Source organism: Ochotona curzoniae, unplaced genomic scaffold (assembly GCF_017591425.1).
Source record: "Ochotona curzoniae isolate NIBS_2020 unplaced genomic scaffold, NIBS_Ocur_1.0 scaffold_3835, whole genome shotgun sequence".
Lineage (NCBI taxonomy): Eukaryota > Metazoa > Chordata > Mammalia > Lagomorpha > Ochotonidae > Ochotona > Ochotona curzoniae.
This window is the reverse complement of record NW_024467114.1, coordinates 3,310,064-3,321,555: the sequence shown is the minus strand read 5'-3', so window position 1 is coordinate 3,321,555 and position 11,492 is coordinate 3,310,064. Positions and strand designations below refer to the sequence as shown.

Here is an 11,492-nt window from a genome sequence, read left to right as displayed (position 1 = left end):
CACACGGTCAGGGTTCAAGGCAGGCATTACCCTGGCCACAATACCCCTCAGCTGGGGCAGGGTGGGGAGGCCTGGCAAAGCAGGCAAAGCCCTCTGCACTGCTGCCCTTCTGGAAGCCGCTCTGCCAGGGCCTCCAGCGGGCACACACAGGGTTCCCCCATTCTCAGCTCCAGGACACTGCTCTTGAACACACCAGACAGTGGGACGACCCTGACAGTTGCCTTCATGCTGCCCAACCCACACCCAGAGGTTTCCTGGAAATTCTCGGCAGGTGGCACACACGTGGTGCCCGCAGCCCCTACGGGCTACAACTGCACTTCTCCCAGGCCCCCAACCTGGCCTGGCCATGCCTGCCAGCAGATGACAACACCTTACATTCTAGGATGCTGAGTCAGCAGAGTCCGAGTCTCTAGGCGGGGCGCCAGCAGGTGGGAGGCCTAGGCTCAGCCGGAGAAATCAGAGAAGCCAAACAGGGTGTGTGAACACGTCTCGCTGTTGCCATGTACCTCTAACACGCAGACACAATTGACACACACACATTAGGGCCCAGCCCACCACAGTCCCTGCTCATGAGGTGTTTAACCCTTTAAAAGAGAAGACTTGTGTCCAGCAAGACCTGTTCTCCAGGGACATGTGACAGCAGGGTCACAGAAGCCAGGAAAACAAGAAGCTGGATACTATTGATACAGCGGACTTGGACTGGCTCCACCAGGCTGACCTCTGCCGGTGCAGCCTGGTACTGCAGAACACAGCACAGGCACTACCACCTTCCGGAAGTTTCCTGATCCCTGAGGTCTGGAAGCACAATCTTTATTCTGTGATGCAGCCAGATGCTGGCCCTGCGCGGAGTTCAGTCTGTCCAGGCAGCACAGTGAGACCAGAGTGCCCACGTGGCTGCCCCAGACTGCAGTCCCACCAAGGTAGACCGGCGACCTCAGGAGGGCAACGCTGTGGGCTTGGGTTTCTTTCCTCTATGGCTGAAGCTGCGCAGTGGATTCTGGGCCTTCACCTTCTACAGGACAAAACCACGGATTAACTGGGGCAATCGGCCTCACTGTGCTAACCAAGACCAACACCAGCCCCCAGCCAGCCTTCAGATGCCCAGCCCCTGCACCAGCACTTTGGGTGGATGACAGATGAAGCAGCTGGGGGACTCCTGCTGTGATCCCCAAGGCCCCAGGTGACATACCTTGGCCTTCCTACAGGAAGAGGAGGGCTTCTTGCGCTTCTTGGGAGGGCGTATGAGGCCGCGAAGAGCAGGAGGAACTGAGGGAGAGGGCGGGCTGTAGCAGCGGCCTTTCCTCCCCTCTCAAAGCCCCCTCTGGCGGGACGCCTGGGCCCGTTACTGTAGTTGTTCTGGTGACATCCATGCCCTCTCCTCAGGGCTGTGCCCTTCACCCTGGCTCCACAGTAAAATTCTCAATTCTCCCCAAGGACGCCTAGATGCAGCGTCAGTCGCTGCCTGTGCCCAGGGCTCTTCTGCGTTACAGCAGCACGCAGCAGGAAGAGGAGGAGGGTGCCTGCGTGTCAGCAGAGCTGTCCACAATCCCCCCACCCGGGAGCACCGGGATCCAACCCCCGGCACTGACTCCCAGCTTCAGCAGACCTGGGGCGGCAGCCACGACCACTGAAGCTACCAGCTGCCTGCCACCCACGCGGCTCACAGCCCCGGCCCTGCCAGGCCCTGGCCATCAGAGCTCTGGGGAGCGAAGCTGCAAACAGGAAGACGTCCTCTCACTCTGACACAGGATGCGCCTGACACCGCACCACACCTACCATGTTCTGGCGATTTCCTGAGCTGCTTTCCTGGGCCCTGCGTCCCACCACTCAGGCCTTGCCTGTCCAGGAAGGTCCACCCCATTCTTTCCCTAGGGAGGAGCAGCTGCCCATGGCAGGCCACACAGACCAGGGCCCACACAAGAGCAGATGTGAGGCTTGAGCTGCTGGGGCCGCCTCCTTGCCACGCTGCTCCTGTACTTCCCTTTAACCAGGGAAGTCACACACTCATTAGCAAACCACCACCTGCAGGAACCAAATCAGCACGGGCAGGAAGCCGAAGGACGCCGCTCCCAGTGCTCACGTGAGCAGCTGTCAGGTTCAGTACCGGCTCCAGCTCTGCCGCTCTGCTTTAGCAAGCCCTTGACCGCTAACCCTAAGTCCCCTGTGGAACTCTGGCTGCCTCCACCCACACCCTCGGGTGGCCTTGCAGTCACTCACCAGCCAGCTCCCATGGGAACTGAAGGCCCGGGTTGGGCACCAGCTGTGCTACTGCATGCTGGTCATCACGACAGACGAACACAGCAGCCCCGCGCGGTGGACAGATACATCCCAACGGGAGAGCACACCCACAGGGCGGTGTTCATGGGCCTGCATGCCACCCACAGCTCCAGTTCCCATCCCCACCACAGCCTGGGCACCAGCACAAGAACCTGTGCCACCTCGCACGTGCACTCACCCAGGTAGTCGGGGACGTGGCCCAGGTGAGGTTTCACTACAGCGGGGTGCAAGGGGAGGTCGTGCCGCAGCAGCTGCAGGTCCCTGGGGTTGTCTTCAAAGTAGGTCTGAGGGGAGGTACTACAGTCAGAATGTCACGCCCCGCTGGACTGAGGCATGAAAGATGAGTACGGTTTAAAATGTGTCAAAGGACATGTGAACCTGCCACTCTGCCGAGCACAGGAGTGTCCACCACGCGCTGTGCCCACTGGCCCCGGTGAGCAGGCTGACCCCTCTGGGGCTGTCGGCCCACGTCCCCTCCTCCGCCTCCCTCTGCTGCTCAGCACTCCTTGGCTGGTTGAGCTCCGGGCAGCCAGGTAGGCTGGCCGACCCTCCCCCGGCCCTCACCTTGAGCTTCTCTGAGTGCAGAAGCTCCTCCTTGATCTCCTTCAGCCTCGCCTCCCGAATGGCCTGCTTTGTCACCGAGTGCATGGCGTCCTGGGCAGACAGCGACGGTCACAGGGGAGGCGCAATCCCTGGGTCACAGCCGCTCCCCTGACATCCTCTCCCCTCCCACCCACGTCCAGCTCACCCTGCAGCGATACCGGAAGCCCTCAATCTCCTCCATCCGGAACTGGTAGGGAAGCAAGACAGGAATCTCACCCTCTGCAGAAGAGGCAGCAGTCAGGCCCTGCCTGCCACAGGCTCAGGACAGCATCTGTTCAGCCATCTGCTCCTGGATACCAGTGTCCCTCCCTGGGGCAAGGCTGCAGCGGACCTAGCCCAACACTCCTTTTTACTGCACCTGTTGGATTGTACCGGGGACAGTCCAGAGACACGTGCACAGGGATAACCAGCAGGGCCACATGGACAGAGATGACCTGCCCACTGCTGAGCCATGAATCCATGGCCCACTCATCCATCTTCTCCCACCACTCTGGCCCCCAGCCACACTGCTGTCCCCTCCAGTGGTGCTTGGTGGCAGCTGGGGAGAGCAGCTGGTCCACACCCACAGCCCAGCGGCAGGCACTGTCACCAATTCCCTGCACACACATGCCAGGCTGCACCACTATGAAGCAGACAGCCAACCCAACTGTCCATCTGTGAAGGACAGGGCCTACCACGTGAAGAGAACAAGGACAGACTACGGCAGCTGCTTGTCACTATGCTGGTATTGTGGCTGCCATGACATGGTTGTCAGGGCACCATCAGAACCGGAGCTCTTACCTCCACTCAGAAGCTCCTCAATCTTGCCCAAGTGGGATTGCTCAGTGGGCAGCACGAAGGTCAAGACGATGCCAGGATTGTTGGCGCGTGCTGTCCTATAAGGGCACATGGCCACTCCTGTATCTCCAGCCTGCAGGCTGGGCCAGGGACACCCTACTGGGGCCTTCCCCCATGCTCCCAGCTCACTTACCTGCCAGCTCGATGAACATAGGCCTCAGGAGTCGGGGGGAGATCAAAGTTGAGCACAGCAGACACATGGTGGAAGTCTATGCCCCGGGCCACGCCCGCCTCCGGGTCAGAGGCCCTGCAGGGAGGAGGCAGCCATGTCAGTTCACCCTCTGTCTGTGCTAAGCACAATAGCCCAGGCTGCATCACTAAATAAAACCTCAAGATCAAGAGCACCAACAGGGATTACAGTCTCTGGCATCCCCCCAGGCAGGTCCTCGCGGCTTCACCTGGACATCAGTGCTGTCCCAGGCAGGGCCTTGTGGCCTCATCTGGACACATCAGCTTGGGTGGAACAGGACTCACGGCTGTCGCCCACTCTAAGAACCAGGCCCTGGACCTTCCCGTTTCAGCTTAAGAACATGCTGCCCTGTGCCAGCCTTAGGCCTGCTGCAAGCTTCCCAGCACACTGCCCATGGAGGGTGCTCCATTCCCCTTTGCACCCAGGCAACTGAGCTAGCACGCAAGGGGCTCTCTGTGTCACCTGCCTAACCAGGCCTTCAGCACTTGGCTCCCTGCTCTAGGCATCCTGGTGTGTCTTGCAGACAGCAGAGAAAGTGGACCTCTCTGGGAAGGGCTGAAGAGAGAAATATGAACTTACTTGTCCCCTTTGGTCCCTCGGCCCCGCTGCTTGCCCTTGGCCGGAGGCCCCAGGACCTGGGCATCAGTGGCGATGACACAGTCATAGAAGCCCTGGTTGAACTGGGAGATGATGTGGCACCTGGGTGAGGGGAGGGCAGGCAGTCAGCTCCGCAGAGCCCACAGAGAACCTCGCACCCCATCGCCTTTGCTTTTTTGTCTCAACTCTCTGCCTTCGTCATCTTCACAGAGATGTGAAGTGATGGGTATGTCACGGTGCCTGACAAGCCCAGAACCTGGCCATCACCAGTGCTTTTGGAACAGGCACAGCACTGGGCTAGTGCATCCCCTCCTCTTCAGCCTGTGCCCTGGGACCCTGAAGCCAAAAGGGCCCCCAGAAAGAAGTGCACCTGGAGCGCAGCGGGAGCTCGCCATTGAGCACGCAGGAGGGGATGCTGAACTGCTCGAGGAAGAGGCGCAGGCGGTAGCTCCGCTCCAGGGTGTTGACGAAGAGCAGGGCCTTGCCCCGGACCAAGGACAGCTTAAGCAGGGCGTACAGTAGCAGGAACTTGTCCTCCTCTGTCTCACAGACCACCTGGAACTGCTGCAACTGTTCAGGCCCTGGCAGCTGAGACTCTTGCAACTTGAGTGTGACCTGGAGGGAGGACAGGCCTGTGGTCAGGAGAGAGACAGAGACTGTGGCCATGGGCTTGCTGGCCACAGCACTGACACTGCAGCACAGGACTCCTGGCACCTAAGGCCTCCCTCCCTGTTCCAGTACGCAGGGGACACACCACCATACACAGAACACAGGGGCATGGGGCAGACCACGTCCAGGAGCAACCACGCCATGCAGCAGGTGGGGGGGGATGAGAATCCTGGGCTAGGACTGCCATTCTGTCCCCCCACAGCGGCCCACAGAGCTGTTGCCCATGTCTCAAATGAACCCTGACTTTAACCAGGTGACAGCACTGGGACCAGCTGGAATGACGGATGTGACACATGCCGGATCAAGTGCAGGCACTCAGTGACAGGGTCCCCAACCCTCCTCCTCAGAGGAGCAGCTCCCCTCACCGGGTTATGTAGGACCAGCTCCTTGAGCGCCTGCACGTCCTCGTTCAAAGTGGCCGACATGAGGAAGGCCTGGTAAATGCGGGGCAAGTGACTGAAACCAATCAGAGCTGGGTCAGGGACACAGGCAGTGCAGCTGGATGGCTGCCCACCCCACTCCCACTGCGGAGCCAAGACCCCACTCCCCCGGACCCTTCCCTCACCACAGCAGGCTCTTGAGCTCCTCCTCAAAGCCGAAGGAGAAGAGCAGGTCAGCCTCATCCACCACCAGCAGCTCCAGGGAGTCCCGCAGCCTCAAGGTCTCCTGCTGCAAGTGGCCCAGGATCCGCGACGGGGTCCCCACCACCACATCCGGCTTCTCCATCAGCACGGCTCTGTGGCCAGCAGGGCATCAGAACCACAGAGAGCAGAGCAGTCAGGGCCGCCCCAACCCACCCCTCTACCCAACTGCGCACGCCCACCCACATCTCTTCTGCCCACTGCCCTTTACTTCCCTCACCCTCACCCACCTCTGGGCTGCCGAGTCTTCAGCAGCTGACACGTTGGCCACCCGTACATCCCGAGCACAGTATTTAGCCAGCTGTTGAATCATGGTCTGGGCTTGCCGTGCCAGCTCCTTGGTGGGGACAAGGACCAAGCCTCTCACGGCTTGCTCCGCCACTGGACCTGTCTATGGAGCACATGAGCTGAAGGCTCTAGCAGGAGCTCAACGCTGCTGTGCCCACCTGAAGCAGCCCACGCGTCAGCCACACCCACGCGAGGCTCCCCGACCCGCCCACCCGACCGTCCCCGGTGCCCACCGCCTTCCGGTCGAGCAGAAGCTGCAGCATCGGCAACGCGTAGGCGGCGGTCTTCCCCGAGCCCGTGCGGGCCCGGGCCAGCAGGTCCTTCCCCTCCAGCGCCAGCGGAATGGCCTTCTCCTGGATCAGCGTAGGTCGCGACCAGCCCAGGTCTGTGACTGCCTACGAGACACGAGGCGTACGACTAGGGCGGCACGCCCCCCGGGACCGGGACGCTGTCCCCAGCGGCTCTCAGCGCCCCTGCCCCGGTACCTGCAGCAGCCGGGGGTCCAGACCCATGTGTTCGAAACCCAGCGCGTCCGACTCCTCCATGGCGATGCAGGAATCCACGCCGCACTCGTGCGGCAGGAAGAGAGGGCCGACGGTGACAACCAATCAGAGCCAGGAGAGCGTCACTTCCCGGAAGTGGCGGAGCCTAGACTTCTAACGATCCGGCAGGGAACACGGCTGCGCGCACCAACGGCCGGTGTCAGAAAGGCCCGGGGGAGGAGGGCTTGGGGACGGAACTTAGTTGTGCTTCCCCACTCTGCCGGGCTGAGGATGTCAGGGCTCGGGCCACTGGGAGCGGGGCGGCGCGGGTCGCCGACTGCGGGTGCTGGGGAGGGGAAAGGCGCAGGTGCCTAGATCCGCCCCCTCGCTACTCGGAGAGGTCGGGACAGGGTCTGAAGTCGGGGTGACCGTTCCGGCTTCGCAGGTCCAGAGATGGGGTGACAGCAGCACGAAGCTCCTCCCGTGGGGGCAGGGACTCCAGAGCAGTAGACAGGTGCCTTGTGAGGACTAGCCCCTCCCTTGCTGGGTTGTTAGATGAAGGTAGGGGCCCGGTGCAGCGGGCACCCCACCATCAGGCACACCCAGGGCACCCAGGAGAACATATTTTATAAATCCAGTTGGGAGCCAGCCCTGTGGCACTGCAAGATATGCCACAGCCTGTGAGCACCACCTGGTTCAAGTGCTTCATTTCTGACCCAAGTCCCTGCTAGTGCTGCTGGGTCTAAGTGGGTAGCTGGCTCCAGCCTGACCTAAACCGGAGCAGTTACAGCCATTTGGGGAGCAAGCCACCAGATGGAAGATGAGTCTCTCTTCTCTGTGGAACTGCAAGTAGACCTTTTGGATGTCCTTTAGTTTGCCATGTTCCCTAGCACTGAGGAGGGGGACAGCCTCCATAGGCCCCACAGGCCATCCTGCCCCTCAGCCAGTCAGGCCCAGGGAGAGCTGGGGAGTCAGGAGCACAAAGCAGATGCTAAAGGCAAAGCCCTTCCAAATGCAACCAAGGCTACACCCAATTCTTGGATGTAGCTTAACTGCTACTTAGAAACCTAATCCGGTGTATCTGTAGATGTGACACCAATGAGGAAGGCCTGGTTCCCACAGCCACCAGCTGCTGGCCTGGACACCTCCTTCAGGGTAAAGGTGCACTCAACTTCCCTACCCAGTCAGCAGGGGGGATGTGCTGACCCACCAGCACGGCTCGCGTCCAGCCCTGGCCCGCAGGGCAGGCTCCTGTGTCTGTGCAGCCTGCGGTGGTCTGCCCCTGCGCTGTGGCCAGACTTCTAGGAACAGCCGTGGAGCATAACTGTGTCCCTTCCTCACGAGTCACAGTTCCCACATCAAACTGGTCCAGAGGCCATCCCATTTCCTGCTCATCCTCACCTGGAGAGAGTGGGAACTCTGAACTATGGTGGTACACACCTCATGGAACTGTCATGGCTCTCCAGAATGGGAAAGAGGAAATAAGCAGAAGTTACACAATACAAAGATGTTAAATGAGAACACCTAGAGAATTAAACTGTATGTATCCTTGACAGTAAAAAAAAAAAAAAAGAAGTATCATTTATATGTGTATACATATGATAGTATGACTAAGAAATAAAGATAATTTAGTTCTGAGGTCAGATACATGTAGTATTGGAAGTATCTAACACTATGAAATGGAATGTCGGGAGGGGCAGCAGCTAGGCTTGTCACGCCCAGGATGGGCTGGCCTCTGCGCTTCAGGCCAGAGGACCCGGCCCTTGCTCTGTCCAGAACCCTTGCTGATGTGTCCCTGCCTAACCCTCAGGAGGACATGAGCCCATCCATCCAGTTCCCCTGTGGAGATTGGCTTGTGTCCAGCCCAAGCCCCAGCACCAGCTACCCACACCCAGTCCACTCGGGGTCACCTGCAGTGCAGACCCGAGCCAGGAACTTTTTCTTTCCCTTTTTGCCTCCCCTCTGCCCCACAGCCTCATATTTCATCTCCAACACAGCTACTACAACACATTTTATTTCGCTGGAAAATTTTCTATAAAGAACCAAATCTGGTTCCCTTGAAGAAAATATTTGTCACACCTTAAATAACAGGGGAAGAGGGAAGGTGAGAGTGTGTTGCCCTGTGCTAATGCCTCTGGCTCTGTGGTCCTGCGAGGTGGGGACCACAGGTGTCACATACAACTCGGCTCGAGAATGGCTGAACATCAGCTTTCTGGCTGAGGGACTGCCAAAAGCTCCCAAGAGCTGTGAGGGAAGTTACCAGAAATGTGTGAATCAACAGAACACACGGGGACTGCACTGGTGTTGCTGGCTAGGAATAGGCAGTAACTCTCATCTAGGAAGGAAAATATATAATTTATCAAAAAATAGTTCTAGGATATAGAAAAACATGTCAGTCCTCTGGGGCCAAGACCTGCCCCTTATTTACATTCACAAAGCCACAGAGGAGACCCAGGGCTGAGCAGGAGGCAGGAGGGTAAGGCCCCCTCCCGGGGGCACACCGGGCTCCCACCGTGCCAGCAGACGGAGACACAGCAGAATGAAAAGGAGAGATTTTTTTCATTTGCTCATTTTGTGAGAGGATGGGGTAATCTCTGAGTTAGCTCTGTTGCCTCACAGGCCTAGAAGATCTCTGAAAGCTTGGCCCAGGGTCCTGTGTCCTTGACAACCAGGGTTAGCATGGCTGCTCTGAAGGTCCTGTTGCCATGGACCAATGCGACTTACATCCTCTTTCTTTCTTGTCCCTCTCAAAAGGCAGGTGGGTGAGGAGCTGAAAGCCGACAGAGCGGGCGCTACACCAGCTTCTTGGCCTCGAAGAAGCTCTTGAGGTGCCGCATCTGCCAGATGCCAGTGAGGATGAGGATGACGGTCTGTGCAATGGACCACCACAGGACCCTCTGGTTGGTGCTCTCGCTGGTCAGGCGGAAGCGCTCTTCCCGGTACTGCGCAGGCAAGGAGGCGAGTGCGGTTACACGGACCAGGTTGCTGGAGGTCCTCCCTGGCCCTGGCCCCTTGGCTCCAGCATCCACTGCCTCACTTGATGCCACTGGGAGTGCCAGGCTCAGCACTGACAGCCCACCCGCACCTGGCTAGGTCCGAGATCACAACCCTTTTCTTGTCACACAAGAGCCCAGGGAAAACCAGCACACTCTCACTAGCCTGTGAGCCTGCCATTCTTCACTGTTGCACAGAACTTGAAAGTGATCACGCAAGGGTCCGGGAGCACGCCACTAAAGACAGCCACCTGCTAGGCTCATGCCCTCGCTCTGCTTTTCGGCTGGAAGCTGGTGTGCAGCAGGTCCCTGTCCCCACGTGGGAGACTGGACAGGGCTTCCGGCTCCTGCCTGGGCCTGGCTCAGCTCTGGCTATTGTGGGAGAGGCCTGCATCTCTGCCTTTCCAGAAACCACCACCAACTGCCTTAGCTAAAGGAGGCTCTACATCTGCACAGACTGAGACTAAAGCCAAGTGACATAAGCTGGCTGAGCCCCAGAACCCTGTGCACTGTGTGCCAGAAACGGGGTTCTGCATAGGGGTGGAGGTCGTATGAGGGCACCCAATATTGTGAATGTAGCTAACACCTCAGACCCAAGCACTCAGAGCCTCCCTGTTCTCTGAGCTTCCTGCCCCCCACACAGAGCGGCAGGCGCTGCAGGGGTCCCCACACTCAGGCCCTCACCCTCTGGTAGTCCTGCTCCTTCTGGATCTGCTCCACCTGATCCAGCAGCTGGCGGGCCCGCAGCTGCAGCTCCGTCAGCTTGTCCTTGGCAGCGATCTCAGGGTAATTGTTGGCATGCTCCCCAACCTGGATGTCCAGGTGCACGCGCTGCAAGGGAACGCGAGATGTGCGAGGGGCGGCACCCTCAGCCCACCCACGCCAGCCTCCCCGACACCCACAGTCACAAACCAAGAGGGCTAAACCATGCTTGGCTACGCCTGCGAGTCCCCGCGGAGCGGCAAGGGCAGTCTCACCAGCTTGCCGCCGGCGAAGAAGGGCATCCTGGTGGAGTTGGAGTGCAGGCAGATCTGATGGTCCCCAGGCGTGTGGGAGGTGAAGGTGAAGCGGCCCTCGGAGCCGTACTGCCGGGACAGCACCACCTGCAACACGCACCAGGGCCCAGCTTGGCTGTGACCTCTGCAAACGGCCCCCGGCCACCGGCAGCGCCTCGCACCGCCAGCCTTACCTTCCCGTCGGGGTCCTTCACCTCCACGTGCATGCCGAGGCCAGGGGTCGAGGGCAAGAAGACCTCCTTCTGCTTGTCCCACATCTGGGTGCGATAGTTGCCTGCAGAGTAGACACACAGTCACAGCCGGCCCAGGACGCTGCGCGGCGGCCTGGTGTCCTCGGGGTTATCCTCGGCCGGGGCCAGGGTAGGAGGGCAACGACCCCACCGGGATCGGAAAGAGGGGGCGCCTCCGGGCGCCGGGACAAAGAGCCTCTCCACCCCCTCGCCCCGGCTGACCGATGACCATGGTCTCGTCGGGGATCTCCTCGATGAAGCAGCGCTTCTCGGTCTCGCCGATATGGAAGTAGAGCCCCCGAGCGCCCACGGCGCACAGCGCGAGCAGCAGAAGCGCCGGAGGGGCCATCCCCGGCAGCCGCCAGACGCCAACACCTGCCATGGAGCCTCGCCCCGTACGCCTGCGCGCACTGCACACCTCTATGCGCGTGCGCGTCGCCTTAGCGACACCGCGCGGCGAAGCGGGGGTCGGCTTCGCTCCGCGCCTGCGCGCTCCCCAGACTCCCCGGTTGCGCGTGGGAAGCTGCACCGTGACTCCGCTCCGCTCTCCTCTGGGAGAATCAGTATGTGTGCCAGCCAGCAAGGGAACGGGCATCAGAACCCAAATCTGCCTCCTTGATCGCGGATCTGGGGAAGGTCTTATGGAGCTAGAAGAGCTGTCAGCAGTGT

The 11,492-nt window shown here is 60.0% G+C and overlaps 2 protein-coding genes across 5 annotated transcripts; both read right to left on the bottom strand.

Annotated features, from left to right (window-relative positions):
- Positions 1-474: 474 nt before the first annotated feature.
- On the bottom strand, positions 475-6,730 carry DDX56 (DEAD-box helicase 56). Of its 3 annotated transcripts, none has more exons than XM_040964830.1 (14): positions 6,588-6,729; positions 6,336-6,497; positions 6,045-6,205; positions 5,739-5,909; positions 5,539-5,629; positions 4,875-5,119; positions 4,487-4,606; positions 3,851-3,964; positions 3,655-3,755; positions 3,026-3,099; positions 2,842-2,931; positions 2,456-2,561; positions 1,190-1,266; positions 475-1,012 (listed from the first exon to the last, which is right to left on the bottom strand). In XM_040964830.1, the coding sequence occupies exons 1-14, from the start codon at positions 6,645-6,647 to the stop codon at positions 935-937; spliced, it is 1,650 nt and encodes a 549-aa protein (XP_040820764.1). In that variant the 5' UTR covers positions 6,648-6,729; the 3' UTR covers positions 475-934. The 3 variants fall into 3 exon arrangements, with proteins under 3 accessions (XP_040820764.1, XP_040820765.1, XP_040820766.1); XM_040964831.1 differs by having other exon boundaries at positions 3,661-3,755; positions 6,588-6,723; XM_040964832.1 differs by lacking the exon at positions 4,487-4,606 and having other exon boundaries at positions 3,661-3,755; positions 6,588-6,730.
- Positions 6,731-8,584: 1,854 nt separating this feature from the next.
- Positions 8,585-11,227, bottom strand: TMED4 (transmembrane p24 trafficking protein 4). 2 transcript variants are annotated; one of them, XM_040964943.1, is made up of 5 exons: positions 11,046-11,227; positions 10,767-10,867; positions 10,555-10,680; positions 10,262-10,408; positions 8,585-9,526 (listed from the first exon to the last, which is right to left on the bottom strand). In XM_040964943.1, exons 1-5 carry the CDS (start codon positions 11,203-11,205, stop codon positions 9,377-9,379), a joined length of 684 nt encoding a protein of 227 aa, XP_040820877.1. In that variant the 5' UTR covers positions 11,206-11,227; the 3' UTR covers positions 8,585-9,376. The 2 variants fall into 2 exon arrangements, with proteins under 2 accessions (XP_040820877.1, XP_040820878.1); XM_040964944.1 differs by lacking the exon at positions 10,262-10,408 and having other exon boundaries at positions 11,046-11,223.
- Positions 11,228-11,492: the final 265 nt, after the last annotated feature.